We start from the raw sequence: 15215 nt of genomic DNA, 5'->3' as shown, positions 1-15215 counted from the left end.
AGTCCAGGAGTAGGGCTGGAAAAGCAGAATTAGCTTTGCTGCCTGAAAAGGGCATCTCATGTATACAAGAGTTATAAAAACACATATTGGTTAGAAAGGTCCTCTCTTTCCTTTACTTAAAGCCAACTGAGGATGGGAGGATAATTGAGGGTTATCGATATAAGGCAGATCTGCTCCAGTTGCTTTTTTTTTTTTAATGGAAAAAATTTTGGAGCAGTTAACATTGTTTTCAGAATAGCGATCCAGAAAGCCCTTTACATGCATAACAGTAGGAAATAATGGTATTGTAGCTTTGCCCAATTTTATTTTCTGGCATGAATTTATTTCATTAAGTGATAGAAAATTTTCCATTCCCTGACTCCTGCAGGTAGTGCTGCCTGTACTGGCAGTCACCAGCTCAATCCTTGTGATCTTTAAGAGAAATACATAAAGTATGGCTGAACGAGTCTATCTATACTGCCAAGAACTTTTTTAGCATAGTGGTGCAGGAGTTGCTGTGCCTGTGTGCAGAGGGCTCGGTTCGTGTCCTCCTTTGCACAGAAGAATATTCAAAAGCACTTTTTGTTGTTTCATGAATAACCGTATTAAAAGGAGAGGAAGAGATGTTATCTGTCAGACCCTTTTAGTGTCAGAGTACCTAACTTTGTATAGCCCATACAGAGGACTGCCAGGGATGCTTTTTGGGATCCTCTCGGAGTGCGGCTTTTCTTTTCAAGCCTCTGCGTAATGGACTCTTAATCCCCCGTATGCTTCCTGCCCCAGCAGAGATGTCTTTAGCCCGGCATTTGTTTTGTTTACTTTTTTTCAACTAAAACTCTCACAAGGCAAAACCCAGAATCTGCAAAAGACCTATGAGATATTTGTGAAATGGGCCATGACTGCTTATAATTTGTAGGAATAATTACAGCATGTAAGGAAGTCTGCATTTATTAGCAGCAGTGATGAAGCATGTTGTTAAGCCCGCAGTGTGTCACCAAAGCAGCAGGCTGCCGGGAGCCCAGAAAGGCTTTCATTGTTAATTTGGAGCAGAAACACTGAAGCATATCCTGAGAAGGATGCTAATGAAGGGACTGCCAGTAGTAAAATCCCAGTGACCTTTGTGCTTTGTGCTAATTTCTGCTCCCCTCCCTTCCCCCTTCTCCTTTCCCCCTGAGCTGCTATCTGGCCAGTTAGCCCCTGAATTTGGAGGTACAGTAGGAGTGTTGTCCGTGCCAGGGTGAGCTCCCACGTGCCTCCCCCACTTCCACTCAAATCACAGCAGATTAAAGAGGCTTTTGTTGAAATATAACAGACAGACACTTAGAGGCAGGGTTCAAATTAACTGATTATAAATCACTAGTTAGTCTGCGAAGTCAAATCTAGAGCTGGCTAATGATTTGAAATTACTAGCCAATTGTGAAATTAATCCCCTGTTTTAAAGCAACTGGGAAATGCTTGAGAGCTGCAAAGAAATAAATACCTAGGTGTTTTCTGGGGGACTCGTGCTCTGTGGGGTTTGTTCAGGCTGTGTCCGCACAGAGGCCAAGGAGGGGAGGTCGAGCTGAGCCAGACACAAGAGCAGTAGCGCAGGAGGAAACGAGCTTGGTTTTTAAGATGTGCCTCTTTTAATTGTGGCTTCCAGGTCTTGCTTTGGAGAGTTAAGCTTTAAATTTTCATCTACTTGGGGAAGAGGGGTCATGAGCTCATGGTTCCCTATTGTAGCTTTCCTGGGTTTGCACTATTGTCTGCCTGGTGCATGGTGGAAGTGTTGTCAAATTCCCGGGTTTGATGGCTTGTGTCAGAGTTGTCACTAGAGGGTGACAGGCAGCACCCCGAGCCCTGTCGTGCTGCTGCGAGGCGTGGCTGTGATGTACTGGTGTCTTTCCTCTGCAGGGACTGTGAAGGTGAAGAGCTCTAATATACAAGTAGGCGACCTCATCATTGTTGAAAAGGTTAGCCTCTACATGTCTATCTTTTTTGTAAAGTACGTTTCTTGTGAGACCATTGATAATGAGATATTTTGAAGTCGTATTTGTTTATGGTAGGCTCAGAGTATTGAGTATTGAATATTAGTTATGACATTTAATCACTTTTCAGGTTCTCTCCCTTTCCCCCTCTGGCCCTGAACAGAGCATCATTGTACAAATGAGAGCAAATCTGTGGCTAAGCACCTATAAGCTACATCTTCTGATTGCACTGTAGCAAGATAAAGTCTTTCTGGCCCTTATGTTTGACTCTTGGACACAGGTTAAATGCCTGATACAAATGCAACATCAAAATGCTCTTTGGTGTAAACACAAGTATGAGGAGACAGATCCACTTGCAGGCACTGGACTGTACAAGTGTATTCTCCCCTTTGTATGAGTTTTGTGTTTTTTTCCTCCATTTATTTTCTTCACACACATGCTCCGTGCAAATAACTATTATGTTCTCTAAAACTGTTACGATGAACATATTTAGTCCAAAAAACAAACAAACAAACAAAAAAACAAAAACCAAGAGCTGGTACCTGTAGATTCCAGGTACTTGCTTTCTTCTAGCCTAGGGCTTCTTGGAAGGAAGCCGGCATTAGTTTAAAATTTCTTCTTCTAGAATTACTCACTAGCTCTTTTGTAAACCTAGACATTGGCCAGTCTGGTCAGTGGGAGCTGGCACCAGTTGTTATTCTGCAGGGAAGCAAATTTAGGATTCAAAGCAAAACGAATACCAACCTTCAGTCTGACAAAGAAATACTTTCTCCTCCATAGCCCCTTTGCTTGTCACTGGGGTTGTGGAAGAAGGCTGCACACGCGTGCAGGGCCTATGCACAATAATGGCCTTTCTTCTTGTAACAGAACCAGCGGGTCCCTGCTGACATGATCTTCCTGAGGACGTCGGAGAAGAATGGTAAACATCTGGAACCAATTGTCAAAATAGCCATTAACCTTTCACTGGTTGTTTAGAGAAAATTATCTTTTGGAAATGTGAAAGAAATAGATAATAGTAAAATTTTGGAGCGACCGGGAATTCAAAGGCTTTGATGGACCGCCAGTTTTCAGGATGTTACACTCTGGTTTTGTTTGCTAATCCAAGAATGTAGTTATTTGAACCCAGAGTAAATGAATGGGGTTGCAAAGTGCTGTGCATTATAGATGTAAATCATTTTACTTGCTGTTCAGGTTTGTTTTGTCAAGTGTGGGATAAGGAAATGCTTGATTGGAAGGTTTACAAAACATAATGACTAATAAGAATATTTCAAATGTCTTAAAGATACAGAGCAGAATCTCGCTGCATTTTGGACTAATGGAAGGAAACGGATGTGTGATGCAAGAATATAATTCCATGATTCTTACCTTATTAATAAGTACTACTTAAAATCAGATACCAAAGAAAGAAAGGTGTGCTAGGAACAAAACCATTTCAAGAGCTATAGGTGTACCTAAGAGAGATCTAGAAAGAGCACTAACCGTTGTTGAAACTCCCCAGGGTCTTGCTTCCTCCGCACTGACCAGCTGGATGGCGAGACAGACTGGAAACTGCGGCTGCCAGTTACCTGTACTCAGAGACTGCCAACTGCTTCTGTAAGCTGCCGCCTTAAAAATATTCTAGTTGGTAACTACCCATATCTATCTATTTCCTGAAAAGTGTTCAGGTGCTTCAGTTAATGGGCTGCTTCGAGAAGCACGTTAATTAAGTATTGTTTTGCATAGGGCTCAGTGCATGTTCCAGGTTAGCTCTGGCAGCAAAGAGTGGCTGGTACTGAAACTAAGAGTAAACCAGCTCTTCCTGAGCTCCAGGCAAGATGTCAGGTAAGGTGAAGCTGGGTGTCTCAGTGCCACACAGCTGTCACTGCAAAGCTGTGATGAGAGAAGGGCGCTGGGGCTGGCAGCTGGGGAGTGGCTTCTCAGCAGAAGGTGACTCATGGCAGGGTGCTCCTGTTTTCTTTTTCCTTTCCAGAGACCATTGCAGTAACTTACTACAGAGCTTACTGTGGCATAAGTACCCCTGTACTTCTTAAATTCTCCCTTTCATTCACTGGAGTGCAGTATTCTGAGACACCAGTAATCTGATTTCATGAAATGGCTTCAGAAGTTAAGCTTTTATTACTCTCCATCATAAAAGTAGGGATTGTCACCATGGATGCTCCACTGTATGATCTGAAACAAGTGTATAACTTCCATCAAGCATGCTGTTCCCTAACTAAACTACTCTTTAGCTAAAGTGGTTTACTGTAGCTGACTACTCTCTAGCTAAAGAAGTTTGTGTCTTCAAAAAAAAAAGGGGGGGGGGGGGGAAATCTGTGTACCTGTTTTATTGATGTTCTGTCTGTAAAAAGTGCAAGAATTTTATTTTATAGCAAGTCTTTGAAGAGAAATGTTCTCTCCATGATGGAGTGAATAGTTCATAAGTGCAGGAGTCAGCAGTGAAAGTTCTCTTCAGAACTGGCATATCTCTTGTCACCATAGAACTGTTCCCAGTGACACTAGCATCTCAAACTAAATACCTAGTGGTAGGATGTTCCTTGGTTGCCTTGGAAAACTAATCCAAATCTCTTTTTGATAAATAGTAGTAAGTGTTTTAGGCTAGCTTGACTACTCAGGCTGAAATTGCTTGTATGGGGCACCAACAACTAAGTAGTTCCCAGGAGCCTTTGTTATTGTTTCAGTAAATACTTAGCTGAGAGTACTTTTCAGTAAAGCTGGTATAACAGTTGTATTTTCTCTTAGTTGAACTCAAGTAAGGAGTATAATTTAATTATCATCTTAACTTGATTAAGTAACTCTTGCTTAAAGTATTTTGTTAGAAACATTGGTACATTATTAAAATGTGGTTATTTAACTGCCTGCTAAAACACGTCTGTTTTTAGGACCTCCTGCAAATACGATCCTATGTATATGCAGAAGAGCCAAATATTGATATACATAATTTTGTGGGGACCTTCACAAGGGTAAGTCCTACTTAGATATGCTTAAAATAATGTATGTAGCGTTTTCTGTCCAAAACTGCTGAATGTTCACAGGATGCCAGACTTCTTCAGGAGAAATGGTGAAGTCTTGTCAGCCTTGTACCCTCTTTTTGTTTTTGTTTTTGCCCCCTCCATACAATACATGGAATAAATCTGAAATAAGAATATACTTATTGAAGCTTTGACTCAGAGACAATGATGGACTGTTTAGGATTGGGGTCCTTACTCTTAAGGTCTGAATATTTGGACGAAGATTGGTAGTTACATGTACATGGTGTTCAGAATAAAATCTGGACCACCACAATCACTGCAGGATTAAAACTGTTTACTGGTGAAAAAGCAGAGGTCCTTGGATAGATCAGTCTTAATTCTGAGTCAACTGTTTTTTTACCTTCAGTTGTTGCATGCAGCCTGTGTGAACTTAGTTATATCTGCCCTCTATTTCAGAGGGCAGTGGCTCAGACTCTCTGTGAAACATCACCCTTAAAAATATATATCTTTTGACTTGTTGGGAAGATGCACTGCCTATGTGGGGCAAAAGATTGTGGTGTTTTTGTTGTTGTTGTTGTTTGTTTTTCCCCTCTCTCCTCCCCTCCCCTCTCACTGGGATTATGAAAACATTAAGAAATACATCTAATACCCTTGGGGAATTTTCAGAGGACAAATGCTTGTGTAAGAAATGGGAGACAGTTACAGCTTTTAGAAGTTGTTTGCTAGTATTTCCATTCAAAATTGTAAGTTTTTTTATCTTTGAGACATGGTTTAATCTGATTAATGGCAGTAGTATGGATTAGAAGTTTGGGTGGCTTAGTGAGGCAGTTGTATAAACCCGGGCATACATTAATTTACTTTCTTATGCAAAAGTACAGTCCCATAGAATTAATCTTTTGATGCCTAAGAGGAATCAGATTTTCTTGAAACTGTTCTCTGGCATACATCAGACAAGTTTCCAGGCATCACTGAGCAGTCTAAATTGGATCTCAGTGAGATCTCACAGTAGAAGGCAAAATGCTATTAATCTGCATGGACCAAGTGAGGAAAACATTTCCCTGTAGTCCCTGGTGAGCTTCTGACAAATCCCTTTCTTGTTTCTGATTCCCAGGGTCCTTCAGCAGGAACAGGTATCTTAACAGATTTTTTTTCCACCCCTTCCTTTCTCCACTGAAATCAAGTGTTGTTTTTTAACCTAGCCAGAGATTTAACTGTTTGTGAAAATCCTCCATCTTATCTAGAAGCCCTCTATCGATTCCCCCAGCACCCCTTTCCAAACATCCATGTGTAACTCTGTCATCCAATAGTCTTTTAAATTACTGACATGTTTTTTTATTTTTGTTGTAGGAGGACAGTGACCCTTCTGTGAATGAAAGTTTAAGCATAGAAAACACTCTATGGGCCAGCACAGTGATTGCATCAGGTAAGATGGAGGCATGTGTCAATTTTTTTTTTTAAGGGAATATGTTAACAATTTTTAAAGGTCTTTTTGTAATGGAATAATCTCTGTCAGTTGGAGAAATTAGCAGTCAGAGTGAGGTTTCCCACTTGTCCTAACACCTCTGGGGAGCAAGACTGACGTCTAATTGCCTCTTGGACATTCCTAGATGAGAAAGAATTGGAGTGGCCTTTGGGCACTTCTTTAGCATCTAGGACCAGAATAGCACTTAATTGCTCTCTGCATTGACATCCTAATCTGTAACAGAAATAGTGTCAAACAGATTCTGGTAACAGAAGCTAAGATGAAAGATTTCCAGGTAACTGCTTCCATTGAGTTTGTCTTACATATTTTTAAAAAGAAAAAAAAAAAATATTTGAAACATTTTGGTATATGTAAACAATAAGCTCGCAACGCCTGAGATTAATCAATGCTCTCTTGCAGAGGCCTGTCAAAGTAAAAGCCTTGCTCTTCTCCTGCGTAGCATGCCTGCCAGATTTACAGGACAGTAGCTGGAGGAGAGAAATTCTGTATTGCAGTGCTGGAACTGAAGCTGTTGAATGGAGGGACTTAAGAGTGTACATGGAGTTAATAATAATGGGAAAGAACATGAACTTCAAAATACTTTGAAAAGATTTTGATTTGCTCTTTTAAAAAAGCAGAATATAATGAATAGATTTTATTCCTGTATGTTTCCATCTACCCCTGTTCAGACTCCTAGTTGAAACACATCTCAGTATTGTCACAGGATGTGACCAAAGGGTCATAAAAATCTAGTTGTCCAAGTATTTTTTAGTCAAGTAAATTATATTTAGGGATGAGTAATTGTAATGCAGTAGGTAACCTGCCTTCCTTCCTTCTGAGTGTAAAACCACTCAGATGCATTGGGACTGGCAGTTTCTCATACCGAGCAGGCTGCTTAATGCATGAGCATCAGTCCATCCTGCTTTGGAACAAATACATGGGAAAGGAAAACCACTTTTCTTGTGATTCTCACCTGTACGGCAATTTTCCCTGAGCATAATGCAGGTGTGTGCTGCCACGAGCAGTGCGGCTGACGGGAGGAAGATGCTGTCCTGCCCTGAGCAGGCTCACAGCCAGCCTGCTGAGGGTGAAATCTAACCCTCCTTTCCGAGTATGAACAAAGTTATTTGTAGATAGATATCTTTGGGAGTTCAGCTAGTAAGAATAATGTTTGCAGATGTTATTGTAATTTCAGCTGGTTTGTACAACAAAGTCTGTTTTGGATAGCCATAAAATGATTAGAAACACTATTTATACACATACCAGCATGTCTTCAAGCTGTTTTCTAGCCCTGGTAGGTTTTTCCCCTTATTTCAACTGACTTGATAAATTTAAATTCAGTTTTGTTTTTCCTATGGCAATAATAAATAGCATGGTGGAGGTCATTTCTGTAAGGAAAACCTATTGGTTAGGAGAAAATGTGGATATCATTTTTCTTCTTCTGTAAGCAAAAGCTGTCAAGTCATAGTGATGCCATCTCACTGGGGCAGCCTTTGCTTGTAAGATAAAGCAGAGCTATGTGACTTTCTCCATCTGCTGCTGTAGTAGGAGCGGGTCTGACTCTGACTGTTTGCAGTTGATTTGGAGTAGCTGTGCCATCTGCTGATTTGAATTGTGATGATCTTACCACCTCCTGCCATCTGGCTCTAGTGACTTCTTGTTGTGTTTTTTTTTTTGTTGTTTCCCCCCCCCCCCAAAGGAATGTTTCCCAGCATTTTTAGAAACCACCTCTTTTGAATTGATCTTATTTGATAATTCACTTGCAGCTTGTTAAAACTTCTGTCGCTAATGGAAGGAGGGGAATAGTGGAGTACAAAATAGCAATGTATTAGCAATAGAGCAACAGTGCTTTTTTTTCTTTTTTTTTTTTTCTTTTTTTTTTCCAGTGTTGTTTTTACCCATTTTTTTAGACCCCTAAAATTTTCTAGTAGAGACTTTGACTTTGGCAATAGCAGCTTTTAAACTCTGGACTGTAGCTAGTTTTTTCTTAATGGCTTTTTGCAAAGGCTTTAAGAGAAACCTGTAGAAAAACAGTGGTATATGGTACTAAACTGTATTGTGTTTCTGCAAGAAGAAAAGAGAGAACATTGTTTCTCTCAGCTCTTTAGAAACTGTGGGACATAGCATTAAAACACATAGATGGGCTTTCAGCAGCTCCATCTGTTGCAGTAAGGTGGGAATTGGTATGGTTTGCCTTTCTGCTATTAAACAAATACTTAATTTAAACTAAAACATAGATTTTAAAATAAGGTAATTCTATCTGTAAAAGCTGTTGGAATTCATTGGTTTTACTCTGATTGTGGCAGACTTCACCAATAAAGAACAACTACAGTCCAGAGCACTAATTTAGATGCACTTACAATGGAGGACCACTATCTGAAGTAAGGCAAACTTTGCACACCTGAGCGGGGTTCAAAGTGGTGGGAGGAAACACAAGAAATCCTTCTTCCTCAGCAGCTTTTATTTGTATTGAGGAACAACAGCTACATCAAAAGGGGTTAAGGAGAAGCCAAGAGAGCAAAATTCTTGATTTCTCTTTCCGTGCTCTTTAGTTGCTGCAGTCTGTCCAACCTGGCTGGACAAGTCCAACCATAAGGGCAGTGTGGTTGAAGACTTGCTGACTTCTGGTAGGATGTCTTCTGTTCAGCATCTGTTTTCGTGGATTTTGTATTTCAAGTACCAGCCTTTCTAGTCTGATTGCTATTGCATTAGAAATTAACCTGCTAAAAGTCCATTTCAACTGCCGAGCCTATGTATCTGACAAGCGTTTTTCAGAGAAGACAAGCGGAGATTGTTTTTCTTAGGCTGATGTATGTTATATTCAGGTACTGTTGTGGGAGTTGTCCTCTACACTGGAAGGGAGCTGCGCAGTGTGATGAATACTTCAAACCCAAGAAGTAAGGTAGGGTAAGGATAATAAATAATAATTAGCTTATAATAAAAAGGGGGCAGAAATTTATCATTAAAAATATATATATATATTTCCAAAGGCTATATGTACACACTGTGGGAACAACATCCTACAAATGATTTATATCTTCCAACCTATGATTTAAGATTTAAGGTAGTTACCATAATCAGACCTGTTTTTTTTTTTTTTTTGGTCCTAACTACAATATCTGCTCACCTTTTGACAATGGTAACACTTTTAATTTCTGTGGTTATAATAAAATAGACCCAGATAGAATGGGAAGGCTTATTTTGCTGCATTCTTCCATTATAGCAAAGTTAAGACAAGGTGTAGGGATGTTTATATAGTCTGCAGCTTTTGACAGCATGAGTCTTTCACACCTCTTCGTGCACTCCTCAGCTTCCAAAGGATGGAGCTCTTATTTAGTAAGCTGGAAGAGTATCGTTTATAAAAAGAGTATCGTTTATAAATTTAAATGTTTGTAGTGTTTTATATGAAAAAAGTTAATGATTGGTGAGGGACAGCTCATTGGATATAGCAGCTTGTTCTCTGTGAATATTAAATTGAGCTAACACCTTCACTAGTGTGATTGAAATGTCTCAATTTTATTTCTTTAGATTGGTCTCTTTGATTTGGAAGTGAACTGTCTTACCAAGATCCTGTTCGGGGCTCTTGTCGTGGTCTCGCTTGTCATGGTGGCCCTTCAGCATTTTGCTGGCCGTTGGTATCTACAGATCATAAGATTTCTCCTTCTGTTCTCAAACATTATTCCTATTAGGTGAGTTGAATGCTAGTTCTTCCAGCAAGATACTGCTTCCTTTGCATCCTCCTCCACACTTCTAATGTGAACAGTCATATAAAGCCGTACGTGTTCCTCATTTGACAACTAAATAAATCTAGAAATAGAAATCAAATTACTGTTAAAAGTTGTTTTCTTGTTTCTGCTGAATTTGTTTAGTGTTTTAGCCTGTTCGCTGTCTGTGCTCGCTAATTTAGGCTGCAGATTAGTCATTTAAGAACCCTGTCTCTGTGTTCAGGCTGCCTGGTTGCTCTGATAAGAGCAAAAATAGAGGAGAAAGATTTATACAGCATGTAGTATAATAGGATCCAACTGCCTTTAAAAAGGGGCTGAAATTTTAATATTTAATTGTGCTATATTAATAGGCAGATTTTTATTTTCAGTGTAGGTCAGGGATTCATTTCAGTTCCATTTTTAACCTGCTGTCTGCTTATCAATCACACTGTCCTTATGTGTCTGTGTCCATCATCCTCTCAAATTATATCTGTTCTCAATGCAATTTTGTCATATATCCTTTTGAATCACAGTACCACTGCAGCAGTGTGCAGTTCTCCCCATCTGCCACCCAAACACTCATTTTGAATATACTTTTCCCTAAACTCCCTCTTTGGTTGCTCAAACTCAGTATGGAAGGCCTGTCCTTCTATTGCATTGTTGCAATTCACAGTGATTTTTTTCCAAAGTTTTAATGCAGTTACACTTCCTTTTTCTTTTTCCCATTCCTCCCACATAGTTTGCGTGTGAATCTGGACATGGGGAAAATTGTCTATAGCTGGGTGATCCGCAGAGATTCCAAAATTCCTGGGACTGTGGTTCGATCCAGCACTATACCCGAGCAGCTGGGGAGGATATCCTATTTGCTCACAGACAAAACAGGTATCTATGTAGAAAATACAGTTTTGAGTTGTGGTATGTTGTTCTTTTTTGTTATGTTTTTGACTAGCCACCGATCATAATATAAGATTTCTTTGGGCTGGGAGAAATATGCACTTTCTGCCACTTTGACAATATGATTTCATCAGTTTAAAATATTTTTTGGCTTTTTGTTGTTCTGAACACGCCGTAAACAAGAGAGGACAGGAGTACAATGCTACTTTAAAGAATGCTTCAAGTGTGATATTAAACCAAAAGTAGAGGTTAGACTTAAAATCAAAAGCAACTTTTAGATTTAATTTTTAAAGCTGGATGAAGATAACTTACACATTTGGGCAGAAACGTACCATCAGTCTGCCTGCTGCTAGCCTCACTTTTTACAGCTGAGTTGATTACGAAGGACTAAGCTGTAATCAAGAGCTTTGTCTGATATAAAATCCTGGTCCTGTTGAAGGTGTTCCCAGAAATTTTCTTTGGTTCCAGCAGGACCAGAGCTACACCTGCCGCTCTTTCTGGCATCAACCTTTGGGTGAATGATCTCATTCTTTCTTACTGGCACAGTGATGTGCACAACAGCTTCCCAGAAGATTCTGCCCTGAGATTTTTAATACCATCACCTTTGGGCTCAGCCCATGCTGAGAGCCTTGTGCAGTGACTGGCTCAGCTTCTGGACCAGTTTCTCCTGGAGTTGGGATACAGCAAGGACAAGAACATGCCCTGGGGATAGACATGCTGGTTCACGTTCCATGTTGGTGCTGCTTCTATTACAGGAACTCTTACGCAGAATGAGATGGTCTTCAAGCGACTTCATCTGGGCACGGTGGCTTATGGCCTGGACTCCATGGATGAAGTGCAGAGCCACATATTCAGTATATACACCCAGGTAAAAATAAATCTGACTTTTTAACTCTTTGTTAAAGTTTTCCAGATCACTGGGCTAATGGTGTATTAACATGTCAGGGATCTGCCTATTAAATGTTATTTTTCAGAGAAGTCTGAAGACCACTGGGTGCTTAATCCAAAAATGTTAGCCTGATTGCATATTACATTCATAGGTTGTTTTGCATCCACTAGTTTTCTAACTCCAGTTGCCACAGCACTTGCACGGGTCTGTAAGTATAAGCACACATAGGTGCCTGTGTCTTGCTACTGAGGTCTGATTGTAATATAACATACTTTTATTTAGACATTTACCACTTACGGCAGCCACAGCATTTGCTTCACTTGACAGGGTGATGTGTAGTGGATTAAGTTGCTGTTTGAAAGGCTGAGCATCGAGGAAGTAATAAAGGAAGAGGAGCCATCAGTATTCAGTAAGGAGTAATGGAGAACAGCGGGCTATTGCTGCTGCTCTAGGCCTGGTGGTTGAAAAAGAAAGTGGTGAAAGTGGGATTCTTTCAACAGTGCACCAGTGGCTTCTGAAAATCTCATATGGCACATAACTGATGCGTGCTTTGAGAAATATCTATAGCTAAAGAAGGCGACAAGGTCAAGATGTAAAGTATAGAACAGGAATGTCCTAGTCTGGAAATCTTTCCCTTGCATTTCTCTTTCAGTGTAACTGCATGAGTGAGCATCCAAAAAGTCTTCATCTTTGGATGAAATTCTAATAATAAATTCTTAGAATTACTTCTTAGAATTTATTTCAATTTTATCTGATAACCCGGTAGTGCCATGAGATGTCTGGATCAGCAAACTGTATTTCCTTAGCATGTTATAGTGGACATTTATCAGCTGAAATTTCATATAGATGCATGCTGTTCTTTCTTATACATGAACTTTTATGTAAAAATACTGTAATATTGGGGGTTGGGGAGGGATCAGCTGTCAACAGCTGATGTTCCAGCCACCCCTCTGAGCAGTACTTATAAAAAGATTTAAGAATTGCCACTAATGATGTAATCATTGAAGCATTATTTTTCATTTTCTGCTAATAACTGTTTTCACAACTGTAGGCAGAAATAACTTTTTTGTGACTTAATGACAATTGAATTTTCTTTTGTAAAATGTGATTCAACAGATGCAATCTGCGGAGGCTAGTGATGGGTTGCTAGTCCTGCATTGTGTGTCAAGCATTTTCATTTCTCATTAGTGTAGTATTGCTTCGTTCCTACAGAAACCAGGGAAGTGGTTTTCAAGGTACCTGTGCTTTTCCTTGAGCATGAACACCCCGTGTAGTGAACTGGATTTTTCATGTCACATTGTTCTTGTTTTGTTCTAGAGATTTTAGACTGAAGTGCATTTTCTGTAACCCAACAAACTGAAACATGAAGCCAACATGTTTGCCTGGAAAAAGGCACTACCCTAAATAGGATTTTTATTTTTTGATTTTGTTCATGGTGGTAAAGATACACAGCGTTTTTCCTTGACCTCAGTAATCTGTCTGGTGGCCTAGTTTTTTTTTTTCTGGGCAGACTGTCAAGCTACCGTATCCTTTTAACCAAGCATATTATAATTTCTAAATACTTGGTATTTTGAGTAATTATCTCTTTTACTGACATGTGTCTCATGTAGCTTTTAACTCCTGTAGCCTCTCTCTTTTCCTCCTCTGCTTTTGCAGCCCTTAATAGCATCTGCTTCTTCTCTTGCTGTTGAGACCCTTAAATGACTGAACTGTACATTTTTGCTAAAAACAAAACAAGCAACAACAACAACAAACTTTAAAAAAAAAAAAAAAAAAAAGACTTCAGATTTATTTGCCATCATTTTGTACTCAATCTCCAGAGAAAACTTGACTACTGGTTAATTATTTCCCAAACTATTCAATATTTGTTAAGAATGTTGTGATGACTGTGAGTAGTCCAGTATGTGAATAGTTGTACATCAATCTAAATGTACTTGAGCTGAGGGTTTGCTATTGTTTGGTTTGTTTAAATCCTGTTGCAACAGTGCTGATGAGCTGCAACAGTAAATTTGAAAATCTTGTGTGTCCTAATCACTAGAATGTGGAAAGTAGCATGTGGAATTACACTGGTAAAGGACGTGTCTCATAAAACATTTATCATTACAAAGTCAGATTTCTTATAATGAGAAGCATTTGCAGGCAATGATTCATTTTGAACTGTAGTTCTTATTCTGTGCTCTTATTTTTACCATGTTGTGGCCTTTGACCTGGAAGCGAAACTTTTGTCCTCTTGACACTAAAGGTTAACAGACCAGGAAACTAGATCACTGTGTGTCCCCTCTTCAACCAGGATAATTTAGTAATTGTGCAATTATCTGAAGAGTCCCATTCTGATACTAAAAATAGTATTAAAAATTAAATGAATGTAATTAAGATTTTCTAGGTCTATACAAGTCATCTGTTTTCTGTTTTCAGCAATTATATGCTCTTGCACATGAAACTCAGCTGAAGCTAAACTTTCAGAGCCATTGGTCTTTTGTGGAGCAAAAAGTGGTTTCACCAAGTCTTCTGCCTTTGGTCTTGCATCCATTGGTGTTTGGTACATCTGCAACAGAGGGCCCTTTACTCCATGTACCACTCTAAAAGCTTAGGTGAATTTTTTGTGGGCACCTTCCTCCATCACTAATGGTGATACATATATTAGTGTATTCCTGGTTAGAGTACAGTGAGCACGTCTCATTCCAAGGGACATAAGAGTCTGCAAAACTACTATAGCACATATATACTCTTCACTGAAGTAAAGTTTCAGTTTGAATCTTTTTTTCTCCAATAAGACTTTATTCCTTTTTTTTTTTTTTTTTTTTTTAAAGCAATCTCAGGACCCACCTGCTGTGAAAGGCCTTACCTTAGCCACCAAGGTGCGTAAAACCATGAGCAGCCGAGTGCACGAGGCCGTGAAGGCAATTGCACTGTGCCACAACGTGACGCCGGTGTACGAGTCCAACGGGGTGACAGACCAAGCTGAAGCCGAAAGACACTACGAGGACTCCTGCAGGGTGTACCAGGCCTCTAGTCCTGATGAGGTCAGTTTGTGGAGTTTGGTTCATGTTTCTGCACTCGTGATTTGTCCAGGATGTATTTTGTAGGTCAGTATTTTAAGTTCCTCTGACAACATTTAGCAAATTGTAGGCAATGGTGTCTTGGGAACTTGTGGAAGGTGGTTGGAGCACTTTCATCAGCCAGCTTTTGTCCCTGATTGGCAAAGTGTTCAAACTTCCAGACGGAGTTCAAAGTTGGAAGTCTTGCTGGGCCTCATGTCTTACCCACGAGGCATCCCTTGCTGTGTGGATGGGACAGACCTGGAGCCTAAGTTAGCTCTGCAGGATAACCAAAGTGAACCAGAGTCAGTCT

General features: G+C 39.8%; 1 protein-coding gene across 1 annotated transcript in view; it reads left to right on the top strand.

Moving 5' to 3' along the window:
* The window catches only part of ATP9A (ATPase phospholipid transporting 9A (putative)), a 61016-nt gene that overhangs the window by 17572 nt on the left and 28229 nt on the right, over positions 1-15215 (top strand). Inside the window, exons 5-14 of the mRNA XM_035343738.1 lie at positions 1873-1931; positions 2814-2865; positions 3445-3539; positions 4826-4906; positions 6263-6338; positions 9203-9279; positions 9906-10066; positions 10821-10963; positions 11731-11843; positions 14675-14887. Of these exons, the coding sequence (XP_035199629.1) occupies positions 1873-1931; positions 2814-2865; positions 3445-3539; positions 4826-4906; positions 6263-6338; positions 9203-9279; positions 9906-10066; positions 10821-10963; positions 11731-11843; positions 14675-14887 (1070 nt within the window). The remainder of the gene's footprint in view (positions 1-1872; positions 1932-2813; positions 2866-3444; positions 3540-4825; positions 4907-6262; positions 6339-9202; positions 9280-9905; positions 10067-10820; positions 10964-11730; positions 11844-14674; positions 14888-15215) is intronic.

This window comes from Oxyura jamaicensis, chromosome 20, assembly GCF_011077185.1.
Source record: "Oxyura jamaicensis isolate SHBP4307 breed ruddy duck chromosome 20, BPBGC_Ojam_1.0, whole genome shotgun sequence".
NCBI lineage: Eukaryota > Metazoa > Chordata > Aves > Anseriformes > Anatidae > Oxyura > Oxyura jamaicensis.
Note: the sequence above shows the minus strand (reverse complement) of the source record. Positions and strands in the feature narration are given on the sequence as shown.